The sequence below is a fragment of the Paralichthys olivaceus genome, chromosome 23 (assembly GCF_024713975.1).
Source record: "Paralichthys olivaceus isolate ysfri-2021 chromosome 23, ASM2471397v2, whole genome shotgun sequence".
NCBI lineage: Eukaryota > Metazoa > Chordata > Actinopteri > Pleuronectiformes > Paralichthyidae > Paralichthys > Paralichthys olivaceus.
Window position 1 is genome coordinate 8,809,816 of NC_091115.1, and position 20,678 is coordinate 8,830,493.

Below are 20,678 nucleotides of genomic sequence, written 5' to 3' on the forward strand. Positions count from 1 at the left end.
GAGAGTGGAGAAAATTCAAGGGGGTTCTCAAAAGCAGCGATGAGGAATCCACATCCTGTGGTTAGTAATACGATATAAGTCGAAAAAACTGAACACAAAAGCCAAAGGTGTGATCTGGGGTGAGAGCACGACAGAGAAACCTGCAGAGCGAAGACTCATTTGGTTTTAGGCTCTTGGTTCTACATCAAAAACAATAAATCCTCTATTGAGAAGGATAATCAGCATAATCTGAAGTGCAGCTCGTACATATACACACGTACAAATATGCTACATATACACATACAGATGCACTTGGAGATGAAAAGGCACGTGTTAATTGCCTGAGCTACTCCACAGGAGAGAGTTAATAACGTGACCTGCTGAGACGAGATCTCATCATCTCTCTTAATAGGCAACCAACACATCATTAAGATGCACATAATCTGTGTGTGTGTGTGTCTGTGTGTGTGTGTGTGTGTGTGTGTGTGTGTGTGTGTGTGTGTGTGTGTGTGTGTGTGTGTGTGTGTGTACAGAAGGAAGGAAAGCTCCCGAGGAACAAAGCCATATATTTTCTCACTTTACTTCAAGCTTCCTGTCTTCTGCAATTCTCCAAGAACAGCTGGAGGCAGGAGTGTCCTGTGTCCAGCATCGAACCACAAACAAATACACAAACACAGACTTGTCTTACTTGAGTTGTGAGGAAGCCTTAGCCTCTAACCCAGACTCTGCCATCACAGATAAATGCCATAAACCCTAACCTGAATTCTTACCTGAACCTTAAAACCAAGTCTTAACCCTCTAATAGCCCCTCGACATGGAGTCTAAATACTGCTGTGGAAAAGACGTGTTTTTCTTTACAGCACAGGCGTCTGCCCTTATCGCCAAAAGTTCTCAAACCTCATTGTCTTTCCATGTTGAAATCTTTATTGCTGTCTTCCATGTCTTTCTTATCTGGTTATATTTTTTAAGTTTTGTGTCTGGTGCATGTTAGAAACGCCATAAACAAGACCACTCGCTCGCTAGAAATATCTGCAGCAAGTGACTCGGACATTCACATTCAAAAGCAGCCCCTGTTAGAACAGGGTCAGAGGGGAGGGTGCACACACATTTTCATGCCAGATTTCTTTGCTGTTTTTCTTTGAACAGACTATTTTTGGTCACTGAACTGTAATACAACCAAAATCCTTCTCATTCAAATATTCAAATAGCCGTAAATCGCACAGTAACTCCATTCACTAACACTGAAGCTGGTCATGCGCACACACGCACACAGGCAGCACGATTCTGTGTGTGGGAAGTTAAATGAGAGGAAACCTCCATGGAAGCAATGAGGAATAGCCTGTACTCTGCCGGAGAGCAAATCTGAAATCACAAACTTTCTCTTCCACACGCAGGAACTCTGCTCTATCTCTGCTTCCCCGCCTGAATTCCACCACCTCCCCTGTCTCTGCTGCCATGGCAACGCAGCAGCCAAATCACAAAAATGTAATGAATTCTACAGAACGACCAAATAAATAATTTGAGAGGAATGAATTAAAAAAAAATAAAAAATAAAAAAAAAAATCAATGCATGAGTAATGCTCCCCTTTCATTTTAACTGGATATTTTACTGGATGTCTGCCTGTGTTTAGCTTCTTCGCCTGCCGATCCATAAATAAAACCTGCCATATATCTGAAAGTAAATTTATCTACAGTTCAAGTAAGACAACCTCTTGCACTTGTGCATAAAATTGCATGGGGAAATAAAACATGAATCATGTATTTCCTTAATTAAACCACTGCATGAATTAAAATATTAACCTCATCTCGCATCAAAGAACCAAGTTTATAAATATGTGTGTGAGGAAGAAGGAGGGCGAGCGAGAGCAGGGTAAATTCACATATTAATTCAATGAAGAAATGAAAGAGCTGAAAAACTGATCCACATTGTTTCTCAACATATAGAACGAAGGCTGGGAAAAGAGTGTGGACACCCACCCAGAGCTCATTGGTTTCCAATGACACAAATTTTGAAATGGTATTTGGTTTTGTGTCATTGACAGCAAAATAAACTCACATTTCCTTGTGTTTATATTGTATGTTTACTTATGAATACTTTTACTGTCCTCTTTGCTGCTGCAACACAGTAAATTTGTTGTGGGACTGCTGAGATATTATCTTATCTTATCACACTACACGATTTTTAACCAGTTGCCAATGAGTTTTGCAAGTGACTGGCAAAAGAAGAAGGGAAACACAGACTCAGGGCCGCTCTGGTTGGTGTCAGTCAAAAAGAGAGAATAGAATGCCTCTCAGGTTCGGTTTACTCACAGACTCAGACAGTTAAAAAAACGAAAAACTCAGCGCCTCCAGTTTGGTGGATCCCCTCTGGTCGTACTGCTGTCAGGTCATGGTCAGGGTGAACCAGACACAGAGCTGTTAAATGTCATCCCTGACAAGCATCATGGTGAGTGACTGTCAAGAAAAGTGGACTCAGTGCCAATCTCCAGCGTCATTACAGGGAGAATCACGCAGCTACATTGGATGAATTACGAGGACAAATCCTCTTTGATAAACTTAATGCTCTTCAGCAGATTGTGTGTCCAACGTCCAGCTTTTGAAAGACAAAGACGTTTGTGGTGATTTGTGAAGGAGACTTGCTGCTACTGCAGAGTGAAGGACGTTTTTCTCGTTTTCTCTTTGTCTACGATGAAACAAGACACAAATACCATATAAGACTATTTGTGCAGCAACGATTAGTTAGAAGCTGAAATGTTCGACTCACAGATGCATCCACATGCACTGGTGCCACTGCTGCTTTCACCTCCTCTCCCAACACACAAGAGGAAAAGATGCCTGAACCTGCTTCCACACTGGCTGATGAAATTTAAATCAACGCTTCGGGACCAGTTCTTATTCTTGTTTTAAATATCACCATGGAAACACGGGAGAAATTCACTGCTCGTATTGAATGAAGTCCCACAATGTGGACCAAAGAGTTCTGGCAGAGCGGAGTAACAGCACCTTCAGACTTTGGCTTCACTTTTAGGGGCAGCTGGAATGTCGTCCATCTTTAATTAGAGTCTATATTTTAACCCTAACAGAGGGTGCTGCTGTCAAACTATAGATACAGTTATGATGCAGTTGAAAAACATGTAATTGCCACTTTTTCCAGCCTACAACAAAAATGTGCATCAAAAGCTTTGGAGTGGACTTTAAATTACTTGAAGCTACAGGATGCCAGTGTTTGTTTATCATTCGTCTCCCAGGTTTGGCATCCAACATGGAGGCCCCAGATGTTTGGAACTACCCACCAGCTTGTGAACACAATGACTGAAGAGACCATTTTAATTGGGATGTTGGTGCCAGGAAATAATTTAGGTCCAAGTTTTACTTCCTGTCATCCATTAACAAATGCGTCAACCTGAACCCATTTAAACTGCTAATGAGCGATGTATTGCTCATTCCTTCAAATACACACTTTTTTTTTTGCATTTATTTGCAGCCATTTTAGAAGTTGTTACGTGTTTCTTGATGCTCGTTGCAACATATTGTTACATGTACTGGCATGAAAGTTAGAGAATGTGAATGTTTTATAAGATATAAGAAAGAGAAGTGATGGTTTCTACTAATCGGTCGAATGCAATTATTTAAAACTATGGTGACATTTTCAGGATCTGCAATGTTTAAGTGGTATTGCTGAATATGAAATAGGTGGTTCATGTGCACAGACATGGGCTTTGGAGATGCTGGACACTTTTGTGGCGGATAAAGCTAAAAATCAAGTTCTCCTCTTTTTTCTTCTTTGCCACTTCTCCCTCTCATCTACTTTCTTTGATCTCTCTTCTTTCATCCCACCGTGTTCTCCTCTTTCAGTGTATCCTCACACAGCATTCATCTCCATTTCGAGACTGTCCTCGCCTGAGAAATGACGGCGTCGGTCAGTCGATTGAACGCCTAAAATGACCTCTCTTTAACTAGTCGACATCTTGTCGCATTGTGAATTACGAGCCTCGTCTCGGAGAGGCAAAGGCGGATATAATGAGACGTTGTTATGGCACAACAAAACCTCTTAAGGCGAGGGTCAGGTTGGATGACTCACCCCAATTTTGGTTTCACAGCCCCGGCTTCCAGGCTCTCTTAGAATTAATTTAAAAATATTAACCCGTATTATGGTTAGAGGCCCTTCAGCTCTGCAAGTTTGAGTCTGATCAAATTCATGCTGGAAAGACTCCTCTGCTCATCTGATTCACTCAAAGCTTTTTGAGTCTCCAGCTTTTAGTGTAGAAAGTTTTACATTTTGGAATTTGTAAATGTGTAGGAAAAATATCAACCAGTTGACTGACCCGGAGTGACAGTCATACTGTGGGGTCTTAGGGTCAACTTAGCAGAAGGCAGGAGGGGACTTCCAGACTTAACTTAACTTAGTAAGGGTAACGCTGAAGTTATGGTTGACAACACTACTTTTGGAAAAAGGCAAAGAAGCAGAAGAAGATATACAAACAGGTGGCACTTTGGCACTCACATGTTTCCACCAGGAGCACTAGGTAGGGCTTGTGTGTTGCCTCTTCGCCTTTAAAAAACAGTCACGGATCCTCTGCAATCTCCCTCCAGGAGCCGTCTGAGAATCTTCATGCTCCGTCATTAATGAGGGGTCATAGAGATGTCTGTGGAATTGGACCAGTTTGCAGAATCTTGCCTCCAGCTCAATCCATGTTGCACTTAGACGCGTCGGATAGACGTTGAAGACGTGACCAGCAGAAGCGATGCTGCGTGCCAGTGGTAATTACATCATTTCTGACACATGCTGCCACAGGATGGAACAGCAAGCATGAACTAGGCTTATTGAGAATTGTAAGGTGGGATGAACTTGAGATGTGAGTGTGTGTGAGAAGAATTGCAGAACTACACTAAAGTAATCAAAGCCTGCTGTTTGGGGCTTACCACACAACTGATTAGATAACTCTGTGTCATTGTGAATGACAGTGAAATCCTGTTTTGTCATTAAAGACTTTCTTCTCCGTTTTACGTTTCCCCTCAGCTCTGAACTTCATTCATCTTCATTCCCCCTCTCTTCATTTATCTGATCTTTTCTTCTTTTAAAGACTTTGCCTATCATCCTTCCCTCCCCATCTTGTTGAGGCTCCTCTCTCACTCCACCGGTGCCAACGTATCTCTCTCTCATCACATAAAACACAGACAGTATTTTAAGTTTGCAGCAGTGAATTCATCACTGACGTGTTCACACTCACATCAAGTGTTAACAGTGCAAAATTCTCCAGTGGGGGTTTTCTCATCAAAGTCTTAGCCCTTTGATGCCTGTGTGTACACACACTGCAAACACGCCTATGAATATCTTTTTCAGGTGCCGCCACCAGCTGCTATGGCTCAACACCATTTCTCCACATATTCCGCAAATAGAAAGTTACTGAACAAGTGAGAACAAGCTCCAGAAAAAGATGTGGCCATAACACTGCATGAATCTATGTCAAATACATTTTTGCTATCTGACAATTACATAAAGCATATGATCATCACTCTTGGGAGATAGCGACAGAAAACTTGAGATGTGGGTAAAAGAGGCATGGTTGGAAGAAAACTAGAATTATGATTATGTGCCTCCAGCAACCAGTGCAGTCGACAAACATTTTATTTCCATATTCAGATTAGGTCACTGTGACCTTTCACCTTTGATCACAGAAATATAATCAGTTAATCAGTGTCAAGAGGTTAATATTTGAAAAAAATCCAGAAAGGCAGACTTGATACATCAAGATCAAAAGGCCAAAATATCTTCATCTTTGAGTCCAACTGACGAATATTAATTACCTTCAGTGCGGGGAAGAGGAAAAAAGAGATGCAGACACATCCATCCTGCTTCACAAGACAAATTAAACACACACATAATAGAACCAGAACATACAGATGCAGTGTAATGAAAAACACAAAGGCATCAGGGGGAATACAAACAGAGGCAACGAAGAAGAAGTAAGCGAATATGTAAGGCCGTGTCTAAGCCTGCATAAATTCCCATTTCTATTTTGAATAATAGCAGTTTCTTTCTGGATTTAAAAAATTGGGGAAGGCTCGGGTAAGTGGTGAAACTTTTAAATCCGTGGTTCCGTGATGGTGGAGTAGGAATAAATTACTCCGTCAAAGTCAAACTATGAAGGCGCAGCAACATTTGTTCGAAATGCCTCCAACCCTCTGTGATTACCTGTCATTTGTGTAGTTCCACTGCTCCGTTGTATAATAGGCTCTACTAACTCTGTCACCATCAACAGTCATTTAGATGTTAATATGGGAGTGTGCAATGTAATGGAAGCACAGGCCTTTCATACATGGGATTGTGAAAAGAAATAAAGCACTTAAAGTCTGAGACGGTGGAGGAAGTAGGGTTCAGACTAGGGAATTGAATTGGATGAAGTGAGTGTGGTTTTCCTTGAGGAGATTGTGGGGGAAATGTATCAGCCCGCTCATCCTTCCTGAATTCCTGGAAACTGTTGAACAGGAAACCGAAGATGAAGAAATAAATCGTCAAATATGAAGGATGGAGGCCCAATAGTGGAAACGTATATTGTCTGCTCTTCCTTTTTGTGGTATAACTATTCCAAATCTTCCACAAGTGTTCTAAAAAAAACACTAAAATAGACATCAGTTGTTCTTGAAATGTAATTTCACTGCAGTACCACTGTGGGAACGTTTGCCTTTAGACTCTTTGGAACAGAGACAGAAAGATGACAAAGGCTGGGATAGTCAAGAAGGAGAACAGAGACAGACGAAAGCAACAGAAGAGAGGGTGAAGAGTGACAGACGAGTAGGGATTATATGGATTGAAGAAAAGTACAGGGGCGTGTCTCCAACACTTTTACTTTGATTAGGGCAACTTGAAGACCAACACGCTTGTTGCACCAACCCAGGACAAGGATAGTGAAAAGGGCAGAGGATGACAGGACAATGAGGGAGAGAGAGAGAATGAATAAAGAGATTAGATAACCAAGAGGAACAAAAGAGAAAGAATCAGAGAGAATGGGTTGAGAGAAATAAACAGACAAAGAGACAGATGGAGAACACCGATTACTCTTCCCACATCCCGACATTCAAGCAATCTGACATGGATCGTTGTCGAAGCAACAATGAAATCGAAGTGCTGCAAGAGTTGTAATTCTCCCCCATTGACTCCTAGCTAATCAGCCTCTGCCAGCTCACCAGCAATAACCCTGTCGGCCCGTGTGTGTTTGGAGTTGTGTGTGGAGGAGTGTGTATTAGTAACTGAGGACAATAGAGACGAGAGCGGGACTATACGAGTGCAAGTTCATGCACATGCGTGTGCAGTATCCAGATTTTGATTCATAAGCAGCAAGCCAGAGAGAAATGAAAGACATCCAAAGGTTCATAGGCCAGCGCTCCATCGCCAACGGTGCCAGGTGCAAGACAGCAGGACTCATTTGTCCATGTGGCCTCGTGCATTCAGCCTCGCCTGGTCCAGTTCGAGAGCCACAGCACATCGATGATCTTACCAGAAAACAGAAAGATCATCTCAAAGTCACACAAAGCCTGCAAACTAAAAAAGTATTCCATCCTCTCTCATCAATCTACAATCATCTAAGAACTGCTCGGTTGATTTGACTTGAGAACAGTTCGTAGCCATTCAAAGTTTGTTCTGACAGGATGTACCCAAACCAAATCTGTTTCGATCGCACCAAAATTTGATGCGATAGCCACTCGTGTGCGTAGACAATGACCCTGAGATTATTTGACTAATGCAAAAATAGTGGTTCGTCCAACTAGCTGTGGACCGTGCAAAAACTCCTGAGCAGATTTCCTAAAAACTTGGTGGAGGGATGGGGTGTAGGCCAAGAAAGAACTCATTAAGTTCTGGTTTAGATCCAGAAACGGGGAAACATCCAGGAATTTTTAATCATTTTCTTCAATGCGGCTAGATTGGGTGTTTTTTGACATTTTGATCAATTTCTCACAAAATAATTAATGGATCTTGATGAGAAAAAAATTGGCATAGTAAGGGAAATTATGTCTGTGAGTGTTTGTAATTTGGTGCAGATCCAAATAAAAATCCTGATCCAGCAGATTTAAATGTCAGTTGATAGGTGTGTAGGCTTTTTGCAGCTACTGTACGGTAACAAATAGTGTTAGTTCAGATGATGTTATATTATACTCTCAGCTATAAGGCTTTTTTGAGTTTAAGGGGACTGTTGGGCCTTGGCGGAGGTAAGCGCTCTATGTGCCATTCTAGTTATGATTTAGTTTTTTGTCTGAATTTCTTAAACCCATTAAAGAGCACCTGTGGATTTAAACTAGTGCATTTTTTGATGCAAAGCAACGACCCCTAAAATGAATAATGAGTCGGTATGGTTGCTCAGGGGTAGGGTCTCCAGCTCTGCTGTTTCGGCTCACTGTGTTGTGCAGCTGTCACATGCAGTCACTTCTTGGGTTATGAGTGTCGGTGCGACTAACCTCGATGAGGGACTGTGTTCTACTCTGGAATCTTTCATTTTTATTTAGAAATGCACAAAAAGAACAACAGCAGCAGTTGTGGTACACCAAGTATCACACTTCTCCCAGTTTGTTGTGTGTTTTTTTAATGTTCATTATTATGTTTGGTTTCGTGGCTTGTGTTCATTTACCTCCTCTGTTTGCTGAGTGAAAATAAGGAGTCTCATTTTTTACACAGTCTTGCCTGTTTCGGATGTGATCATGAGAGGCTGACAACATCAAAGTTGAATTCTGCTTTGATCGCTGACTGTAAATCTAATTTTCTACAAATGACACTTGGAGCTTAAAGCCAGTAAGCTACGCTAAGCCTTTTCCAAAAATCATCCCTGTGACAGTTTGTATAATGGTGAATATGCTTTTTTCTTTAAGCAGATCCATTGAAACAGAACTGTTTCTAAATAAAAACATTATATAGGTAGATGGAGTTAAACCTTCCCCAGTTTATGTACATACTGTTGGCATGATTTAATGTGCACTTCTTTCATTGAAAACCATACATTTATCTCTGTCTGTGATCCCATCATGCATCCTTTCTATATTCTGCACCAGACTTAACACATGCATGACTGTGGTCATACATACGTGGTATATGTGTTGATGAATAGCTTTTCTTTACTCTTTATTCAAGAGCGTGGTCTTTCAGTTTTAGAGCAGGACTTAAAACCCACATTCGATCCCTTGTCTGGTTCTCCACACCCTTCTTTTTATACAGGGAGATGTATTTTGGGGTTAGAGCTCTTAAGACAGAACTCTCAAAGCACCTTGAGATTTCAAAGCCGAACAAGTAGTCATTTTTTGCGGCGTTGTCATTTATTTTAGCTGTGACCCCCAGAGCTCTTCTACAGACAGGGATGAAAAATTGAGGAAGAAAAAACCTTAAGTTACTGGAGCAGAACAGTGAAGAGGCTTGAAAGGGCTTTTAAGTTCTGCAGGCAGATTTCTGCTCCCAGAAACACACACAGACTCCAAAACAGAACGCAAACACACTGACACACACTATACCCTCTCACATAAACACACAAAGACTTCTCTATACAAATAAAAAGACATTTGGGAGAAACACACATGTAGTGAAACAAAAACACACCTATGTACCTACTGCTGCCGTAATATCACTGAAATTACTTTGCAGCAAATGAATGAGCTTTTTTTTCCTCTCCTCAATCTGTTGGTGGACTCAAAGAGGCCAAATGGAGACAGACACACTGCTTTCACTTTGTCTGTGCATCTCTGCCCAGAATCCTCTCTTGCTCCGTCTTAAGGAGGGTCCTAAATAAACACCTGCCAAGCACCGAATGTGGGTAGATGGTGAGTAAATCTCTAAAGACTACCTGTCACACAGATGGGTTAAATGTTATTTATTAAAACACTGAGAGTCTGAACCCCATTTTTTTTAAAGGTTTAATTTACAGGTGAGTTTGAGGTAGAGTTGGAACAGGAAAGGAGACTATGGGTCATGAAAACTACTTTTAAAACAATGTGGCGATATCTTCTGATTATTTACCTTATCACTCTGATCGACCACTCAAAACTTTTTGGAGATAAAGTCTTATTCATCCATTCACACGGCGCCTCTATACACAGTGCACATAACCATCATTCACACACATCGGCGGGCCATCATGAGCAATGTAAGGTTCAGCATCTTGCCCAAGAACAGTTCAGAATGCAGACTTGAGGATACTGGGATTGAACTACTGAGCTTCTGGTCAGTGGACAACCCGCTTACTGAGCCGCCCCAATGAAAACATACAGAGAAAAATAGGAATAATATCTTTTTTATCTGATTATTTGAGTAATTTCTGTCATCTACTTTTTGAAAAGTGCTCTATAAATAAAAAGTACTTTTATTAATACATTACTTATATATTACCTTTACTGTGTGTTACAAGGTACATTTCCCCAAAATGGGACTAATAAAGGTTTATCTTATCTGATTATTCTGTTTAATTTTGCTCATGCCTCTTTGCAGATTGTATTTTACATGAAGTATCATCCCAATAAAATACTGAAACCAAATGTGACAATTTTACTAGCCGGTGAGAGAAAAGTTAATTTTGGATCCTGTGTCAGTGGAGCAACACTACACAGTTAAAAAAGTCAATCTCAGTGTGGTGAACACTATAAAAAAGCATAAAGTCAGAAGTATGTGTTGCACTGTCTCTTACCAGCTGGTGTACTCCACTCTAACAAGACAATTTTATGTTTCGAGCTCCAGACTCTTAAGTACATAACATACTGCACATCAGCAAATCCGCTCTGTACGAGGCAAATCTAATTATTCGTTGATTTTCCAGACACTAGTAATCACTGAGACGTAGCTGAACACACTGAGGCGCTTTGAAAGAAAAGCATTGCAGGCAATCCTACAAGTTTTCGGGGAATCAGTCTGTAATTTCTGACTTCATACTGGGGCAGCTGGGAAAAATAATGTCCATTTCAGCTGGATGAGATGAAATCCAAAGAGCTGCACGAGTAATAATTACCACGTCTAGATGTCCTCTGGCAAAACTAGTGCCATCCGCAGAGAGCTGTTACCTCCTAATAGTTATTGTCAATTCCACCCAGGTGACAGATTGGCAAAATAAGGATTATAATAGAATCTGGAGACTTTCTTTTTAGTAATAATGGGCACTTTAAGATATTTTACAGTTAAGTTAAACTTAATTTTCACACAGACTATGAAAGCAAATACTGTTTCGTACCCGTTTCGTTTAATGAAACAATAAAAAAAGCGGCTTTATAAATACAAGAACTCAGATTTGCGAGGATGAACCGTCCGCACACCAACACAGCACAAACAAGGCTACGAGCTACTGAGAGTTTGAGGCCTTTCATGAAGACAACAAAGACGGCTTCACCTTGAGATGAAAACCAAGGCTGGCGTAATTAGTTACAAATGGATGGGTTGATGTTTGCACTCCCTGTGTGTGAAATCAAGGACGAGAACCAGAGAGCTAAATCCACCCGGGGGACGTACATTGTCAGTTGAGTGAGTTGCAGAGAGTTTGTTTGTGTGTGTGCAGTGTGATTCATCTTGAGAATCTCCCTGTCTGTGTTTATGTGGCACATTTAAGGATGTAAACTAACGATGGGAATCGCAGGGTAACTCATGATCGATGTGCGATACATGGCCCACGTTGACGATAATATCATGATACAGAGATTCTGCGTCATTCCAATGTAAAAAAAATATATATATTGCAGAATCCATATTCTGTCTCTTTGTATCTCAGCACAAATTATTATACAAAATTATTTAAGTATCACTTCATATATTCATAACGTGAGTCGTTAAGTAGTATAATTAAATTCATATCTTGAGATCATTATATAGAAAGAATTGTTCTCCAGCTGTGTAAAAGAGTTACTTACTCGCGCCTCATTAATAAAAATACATACTTTAACATGTAATTTGCATAACAATGTATTTCAATTAAACCATGATTCCACTTCATTGAATAAAAACAACGTAAGTCAGTAACAAGACTTGAATAATGACACGAGCCGCCTCCATTGTGGAGGGCGAGAGTGGACTGAAAGCCAACTAAAGAGGCAAAGCTAAGCAAAAAGGAGGAAGATTAGTTTAGAGCCAGGGAACTAATTAAATGAATCTGGAGATAACCCTTTAATTATTTTCTTTCTGGCCCCCTTTTTTTTTTTTTTTTTATTCTGCTTGTTCTCCCTTCTTCATTACCGCCTTCCAGAGATTCTGTAGAGTGGCCGGTGTCAGGGACGAGGTGGCTGAATGAGCCGCTGAATTCACACAGATTCAGCCGCAGCCTCTCTCAGTGTGTTTAATCCCAGATGGGTTCCACTGGGAAAGGGAGGAAGGGTACTGGAAGGAGAGAGTGGGCAGTGACTTGATTTGAAACATGTCTCTGTCTTCGGTAAGTTCCCAGCCACCTCTCGTTTTATGGCGCAGCAATCTATATGCCCCGAAAACGCAACTCAATATAGGAGGACACAGACAAGACTCGCCACCATTTGCTGCCGTTTCCACAGTGTGCGTCAACAGCGAGGCGGCAGAGTACAAAGGGAGGCCGCCCTTCGAGCACCTGCTTGGTTAAACTTCCATTAACTCAACAATGGGATGAAACACCGCCAGGTCGAGACTCGGTGGTCCGCTGCTGATCTCGGGCTCCACTGTGGCAAAAAAAAAAAACGTCCCCTCGTGGAATCAATGAGGTGTGAGAGGGAAAAGGAGATTTCTCATTTCTGCCCTTGTCTTTGATGTAAAATGAGACATGATGGATTTTATCAACAGAAATGGAGCGCTACCTTCATGTTTGACATTTGAAGTCACTCCCTGACAAATGTCCCCTCCATAAGTTGACCTTTGCATTATTTGTTTAGCAACCTTTGATCGCTGGGCTACGTTAACCTATTGTGTGCGAAAGCAAAAAAAATGATGTTCGCCACGGACCCGGTCTGTGAACATTTACTAATGATGAGTAAACACGTTTGGCCCATGCTCACTGAGCTGTGTCTGCTTCTGGTTCTGCATGACTGGAAAGTCGTTGCTTGGGGTGACAACACGCACTGGAAAAGTCATGGTGAATGTATTTCAGGCTGTGGGCATGGCTGAGCAAACTGCAAAAATGTTTTAGCACTGTTCTGTTTATTATGCAGGATAAAGAGACTTTTGGAGAAAAACTCTGAAAAAAAAGCTGCAGTGTTAGTGAAACTATATCACTTCAACTATAGATATAGTTTTATTAAGTTTTATTACTACTTGTATTCCAGTGTAGTATTGCAGAGGTGGCTGTGAGGGATTTCACATAACAGCTACTTTTGTGTAACTTATGCCACAAATCATTATAAGTTTATCCTGAAGGACGTGATATTTGTTGAAATAATATGATTCAAAATCCACAGAAGCAACAACTATTTGCCTTCTAGATATATAAAGAAGACAAACACTCTACTGCCATGCAAAAGGTTCAATGAAGATGTGTCTCCATGTCCTCTTCCAAAATAAGGCAAGGTCTTACCAATACATGCACTCGACCAATCGTGAGCCAGTCGCAGTAGTCAATCGTGACATTTATCTCCACTTTCATTGCATTGACGGACAAATTCAAACCAAACAAAAAAAATCTTTGAGAAAAGTGAATTTGACATGGATTGTGATGTTTTATGTATGACCCATGTCCCATCCTTTACCATGGAGGAGGCCAGGTTTATGACCCATAGTGCTGCTAGCCACCAGGTGGCGATCAAGATACTTTGAAATCACTTAAAAAGCAAATTAATCTAATTTTAAAAAACATTTCCAACTGTAGTTTGAGTGCTAAAAAAAATTTGGAGGAACCTGGTTACATTTATGTGAATTCTTCATCCAAAGCATTTTACTCATAATCGGTTAAGGTACATTTTTTGAGCCCAAGTAGCCACATTTACATTTTTCCTCCAAGCAAAAGCTGAACTGTGACAAATTCAAAATATACAGCCTAAGAGCATCAGACCCTCTGAAGCAGTTATGATGATCCAGTTGTGGCCATGTAAAACTTGTTAGAAACTGACTTGTGGAAAAAGTGACATCCCTAGAAAGTAGTGAAATGATCATTTAGAGCAGCAATAATGTGAAGGTTAGTGTCTCCAACAGCAGCATCTGGAGTTTTCGTCCATCCATTGCTGCAACCTCACATCTAAAGTTATTTAAGGTTTTCCCTGAAGCAGTCCTTTTGAAACCAAAAACATTTTGCTGACTGCCGCACGGACTTGGCTGAAAAATTAGTTTTGCAGAATTTCCCACATAATTCCTCCTGGGAGTGGAGTCGCACAGCATCTGTGGAGCAGCCAGCAAATGGAAAGTGGGACATATTCGGTTTTGCAGGCCGAACAGGAGGAGTAAATATTTAACATTGTCAGTGTATTAAATAAGAAAATGCACAGGGAGGCATGACTGGGCAGAATTAAACCTGCTCTGTAAGTAGCCACTGTGCCCCAGCGCACACGCTCCGTATCCCCCTGACTCGTGCTAACAAGGTTCCAGCACCTATTGTGGAACTTTTTGGGTGATTAATATGCACGCTCACAATCTGAGTCCGCGCACACACACATTGTCAAGAATCATCAGCGAACGATTACACACCAATTAATATGGATGTTTGGTTATCAGTATGCAGAGCGCCTTGTAAACTGCAATCATTACACTGCAATCACTGAATAATTCCCTGTGGCTCTCTGCGTGTCTGTGTGTGTCCAAAATGTCCACGTTTGTCAGTTTACATACAGTATGTACACATGTGTGCATCTGTGTGTGTGGTGAGAACATGCATATGTACAGTTAGTGAGTGTAGGTGTGTGTTGCAGTGGTTGGTAGTGATGTGAATCTTTATTAGGATCCCTATCATTATTCTGTTGCTGTCCCTGCCACCTTGTCCCGTTCTTCTGCGTCTTCCCCTGGCTCTTTCTGCACCACACACACACACACACACTTAAAGACACGTCTCACTATAGCTCAGCCCTCTTTTTGACCAACCTTTATTCTCGCTCTCTCATCCCTTCATCTTCTTGCTTCTGTTCACATCTGCAGAGCGACAGAGTAAACAACTGACTGCTGTCACAGCATGTAGCCATCCCACACACACACACACACACACACACAGGGTAAGAGAGTAGCCGATCTGCCCAGAGTCCCAGAACACCAAACACACATTGCTGAGGATTGCTTTACCCTTTCACAGTGGCACGCACACATGCATGCACACAGTGATCTGAAGCCGCAGTTAGCATCTATGTGTGGACGGCCACAGCACACGGCCCAGGGCGAGCTGGCTCCAAACACAAACAGAGACAGGGATGGACGGATGGACGGTGGCACAGACCGACAAAGAGCTGTCGTCTCTGCATTAACACACAAACGATGCAGAGAAAAAGAAAAGAAAAGACTAAAGCATCGACCCGCAGCGGTAAAAATAGCTCTCGCCTGATCCGCTCTTAAATGGATTCTTTACACGTCTGTTAGTCTGTAAATATTTGTCAGACATCGGGCGTGATGCATTTTCAACAAACATTAGAGGCATAAACAGGGAAAACTGACAGCATTTTTATCTGTCAACATCACTTGGAGGATTAATAACCTGATTTAAGGCTGCGTTCACCCACACTTACTGCACCCAGGACCACAGGGACCGCGCTTATAAGTCTCACATCAAAACAGACGAGTGATCCTTCGCTCAGTGTCTTCTCTCCATTGCTGTGCTTCTGTCACTCTCACTCACTCGAGCGTTATTTACTACTTTAGCTCCTGCTGCTACACGGCCTGATAATGCAATGATTGTTGAACATTTACCATTTGTATTGTTGTCTTGACATCAGCCTATTACCCATTGTTTGTCAATTCATAACCAGGGGATGAGCAGAGGACAAATCTGTATAAATGAGCAAAGACAAATGCTTTCGTGCAGAAAGTCATATTTCATGTCCTTCACAGATTTTTGTCTCAGCATGTAAAGTCTTATTTCCAATTTGCCCAGGTTATTCCACTTTAATCTGGCAGCTTAGTTGGGTGTCTCGCATACTGTATGTCCCTGCTTGTTCTTTCAGATACAGGCCTATTTCAAATGGTGGCTTCCAGCTGCATCAGAACTGTGTTAAAATTTCCTGCTGTGTCATATGAAAAGTTTTCCACCCACAGCTGTTATCACCTGAGTACGTTCAGCGGTTTCAGAGGTGCTATTTAAAAAAGCAGAAGAAGGTGCTCTGCATCATCATCAAAACAACAAATGAGGGACCGATTCTGGGAAAAGTCGTTTTATATCCCTCTAATAGAGTTGCACAATCTATGCCACAGTGCTTTAAAGCTGTGGTGGAGACTCTGGTGGCTCAACACAGTTTTTACTTCAATTTATCACCATTTCTTCTTCATCTTTATGTAAAGATGGAGGATGTGTCTACACTTCCGACCAATCACGATTCAGCCTCTGCTGTCAATCATGATGTCTCTCCTTGTTTTAATAGCATCAAAAAAGTGATTAAAACCAAACTTGACTAAATATCTAATTAAAACCAGAATGACAGAAACGATATTAAAGAAAACAATATATGATGTTTAATTTGTGTCCCATCTGCTAACATGGAGGAGGCTGGGTTTTCAATCTACACTGAAGCCAGCCACCAGGGGGCGATTGAGACCTTTTTTACATGCCGAGGCTGTGTGCTGTTATGGATTGCAAATGAACCGTTAAAATTGCAAAATGTTGACATTTACAAAAGCTGATAACACTTTGTCTCAGCTCACTCGCTGCTCTATAATCTCCAGCCTACCCGGAGATTTAACAGTTTCTACTCTTGTTCTTGCCTCAGCTCTTAAATTACAGACTAAAGCCACTGATCATTGGTCATACTCCAAAGTGCGCTCTGAACATCACATCATAGTTATTTTATCCCGATGCTATTCTTGCCTCCTTACAGATTTTTTTCTCGGCAGCGTGGGCTTCGACTCTGCTCTCGCTTTCTGTCTATTCAAATTCTTTCGTGACAGCAAATGTTTTCTGAAAGTGTGGAAGACAACCAGAAGAAGAAGAGAGAGTTGTAAAGTTTGCTTCAACAACTTTTAAATGAGGAGCTGCTAAAAGCCTCCAAGCCACTTTCACTACAGTTCTGCTCAAAATACACACCACAAAGTACAAAACAATGCACGTCTTTTAAGCTGTTGACTCATGGTTTTCGCAGAACGCCTGAGATAGGGAACGATTTGTAGATGACCAAATGTCAAAATCTTGTACTTCCATTGTTCTTCAAATGCAGAGTAGTAGAAAATCGTACTCACAATAGTGCTCCTCATTTTACCGAGGACTTCTGAGTAGCCACACCATGGACCTCTGAGAGTCCTTGAACCATATGTAAAACCACTTGTCTCCTCATCAGGAGCAAACCACCCAACATCAATCAATCACAGCAGTTTGAGACAGTTCACATCGCTCTCACCGCAGCAATGTGCTGCTGCTACATGTCTCACTGATGGACGTAAAGTTCCTACCTGTTTCCCTGGAGATCTGTATAAATGCCTCCACGCCGCTCTCGCCGTAGTTGCCCTCTGAGGCGAGAGTGGACACGTAGTTCCACTCCATCGCAGTGACGATGTCCATCATGGCCTGGGCCTGGTAGGAGTCCGGCGGCACCACGCGGGAGAAGAAGTCATAGCGGGTGTTGTCGCTCAGCTCCGGAGCCGTGGAGGCGTAGCTGACCTGGGGGATCTGGACAAGAGGAAGAGAGGAACAAAGAGAGAATATTGAGGAAAGAAAATACATTTTGTAAACTGCAGCCTCGGCAAACTCTAACAGTGGTAACCATATTCAAGAAGAGGAGGAGGAAGTGCACCCAAGTGCAGCGAGAAGAGGAGAAAGCAGACGCCAGCATCACCCCAATATTCAGTTATTTTTCATTCTACACATTAAAATGTGTAAGATTGGAGGATGGTCAGTTTTCTAAACCAATCCCTTCATTTCCTTTTCAGCAACACAATCAATTGTTCAGCTACCACAAGTAAAAACTAACAAAGAAAAAATAGGTGTGTCATGCTGAGATAATTCTTTCATCTATATAACAATCATCATGCATATTTTCACTGGAGTGCTGTATATGTAGAAAAAGGCTTATAAATGCTCCTCACTCCCCAAAGGATCCGTGATTCATAAATCTTTGGGATGTGCAGGGAAGTTCAAATTAAAGTGTAGACATTTTGTTGGTTCAGAGGCGTGAAAGAAGTCGGTATGTGCAGGTGGAGAGAAACAACAGCGGTGAATAATTGGAAATCTGAATGTGGGGTTGACAGGGAGACGGGGAGGCAACAGAAAGGTAAATGATACTGATGCAAAGTACGATTCATCCTTCAAGGCTGATGTCACAGCCGACATATCGAGGGGTTGGAGACAGGAAGATGTGATGTAGGAAGACAAGACACAAAAGAGACGGCAGCGACGAGGCAGGAGGGACAGACTGACAAAAGGCACAGGAGGAAGATGGAGGGACGGAGAGACCACAGATTTGACAGAATGACAGCGGACACATACACACAGGTATTACTGGTGATAGGCGGCGTTACAGGCTGAAGGTGTTACATGGCTGACAGGCAGATTGATTTTTCCCCTGACAGAGGGGGACAGCGAGGTAAGACCCACACACGACTGTACGACAGACATCTTATCGGAGACGCAAGTCATTAGCATTCACTAGATGCAAGACTCAGCTGCCAAACTAAACCAAACATAAGGCGTGTCCGCTGTCTGTCTTCACGCACACACAAGTAAATACAAATGCCTGCAATTGCTGAGCACAGCAAATTCTGTTGGTGCAGCATGAGGAGATTTAAGACAGACAGTGTGTGTGTGTGTGTGTGTGACTTGAATGTCTCTAAAGCCCATCACTCACTGTCTTCATTCTGTCTGAGCGTCAACTGAGGTCCCCACCACCCCACGTCCACACTTGCCTTTGCCATTTTAAAAGGTCAGGGACCTATCCTGAGTCTGGCAGGATTTCTTAAATGGGTCGTCTTTGGTGGTGCTGAAGCCTCGTGGTGAGTGGGTGTAAAATAGAATCTCAAGACAGATCTCTGCCTCAGGAGCCTTTTCTCAAAAAATGTACTGGTGGACTTGACTGTTTGACTTTTTGCCATGATAATCCACATCCAGGTCAAAACTTGTTATTCGCTGGAGACGAAGAAATAAGTAGTAATCCAACAGCATCATTAGTAATATAGATAATTGGTGGATTTTTTATTTTGGGACAAGTAGTTCTTTTGCTTTCCTATTAAATAACTTCATTCCTCTCAGTGAGTTTGTGACACTTGGGGACTGGTAGTGGTTTCCTCTGTCAGGGGAATATAACTGAAAACTGTCTCAGACCCCAGAACGTGTATGTATAATTCATACAGGATATGGAGAGAGACAAAAAAAAAAAAAGGAAATCAAACACTGTGAAACAACTTGTGTGCATGTGTTGAATTGTATACATGCACCTGTGAATGTGTATTTGAGTTGTGTGTGTGTGACTGCGTCGTTTCACTTGTGCCTTTGCTCTCTGTGTGCATTTCAATACGCGAATATCCATTTCAAAGAGAAATGAATGCACGGCTGCAGGAATATGAGATATTGGTCTGTTTACGACAGCAATGTGGAAGTAACCCTGTAACCTGGGTAAACCTGGCACTTTGATCTTTTGTTATTTCACTCCGCAGCTGGAAACTGCGAAACTGAGACGAATCTAGTCACAAATACACACTTGTGTACAGCGCACAGTCTTCCTCTTGTCGTATTTCCTGTATCATTACTGAGTAAGGAAAGGAAAAGCAGAGATAGAAACACAGAGAACTACAAACACATTCAGCAACATCCGATATTGTACAGGCACAGACCAGATAGTGCTATCCACAGCTACACCTGCTTTCAAATTTGTAAAAGATGTTTCTCTGGTCACAAAACAACAGATTCCACTGACACACACGCATCTTTACAGAGACTTCGACATGTCTAATGGCATGTGACATTTCAGCGCCGTAAATCATTCATGTGCTTTGAGTTGCGAGCGAATCCAGCCGCTTCCGCAGCGAGTATAGCTGGAGTTGTAGTTAGAGGCGGGGAATTAACATTTCGGTTCCCCCACATCGCTGGGGAAGAAGATTATGCCTCCAATCCCCTTAATTCCATTTGCTCTAATGAATATGTGTATGTGAGAGAGAGGGGGAAAGAAGGGTAGAATGAAAGAGTGTGTGCTGTTTCAATTAGGACTAGAATCACTTTCTCATTCTCACAAATGTATCAATGGGCTCATGGATCATTTCAGTTCCAGATGTTTTCTGCAGCAACACAAACAGGTTTTTAAATGTATCAACAACCATTGCCTGGGTTTGAGCAAGAGTAGCTGGAAATCACGGATGAGGAGAGGGATCCCTAGAATATCCAGTTTATCTGCTGCCTCAACAACCTGATTTTGGATAAGCTTAAGAGACTGGATGACACAGCATTTCAGTCTTTCACCAATCAAGACATGTTGAATCATAGAGCCTTCTCAAAGTTCTACACATTTTGCCTCACATGAAAACAGCACTGCACACATATACATGCAGCCACGGTTCTTATCAGAGTCTCTGAAGTCTCTGATAAGCATGTTGTGTCTTCGAATGACCAATCTTACAATGATTGCTTCTTTTGCATTTGTGCAGAATTGATCACAATGCAAACAGAATAGATGTCCATCGG

At 41.8% G+C, this 20,678-nt stretch overlaps 1 protein-coding gene across 6 annotated transcripts in view; it reads right to left on the bottom strand.

Moving 5' to 3' along the window:
- Positions 1 to 20,678, bottom strand: part of grm8a (glutamate receptor, metabotropic 8a) — a 340,837-nt gene that overhangs the window by 240,522 nt on the left and 79,637 nt on the right. For all 6 annotated transcript variants that reach the window (XM_069519989.1, XM_069519987.1, XM_069519988.1 and 3 more), the window contains one exon: positions 17,462 to 17,678. In XM_069519989.1, coding sequence (XP_069376090.1) covers positions 17,462 to 17,678 — 217 coding nt within the window. The remainder of the gene's footprint in view (positions 1 to 17,461; positions 17,679 to 20,678) is intronic.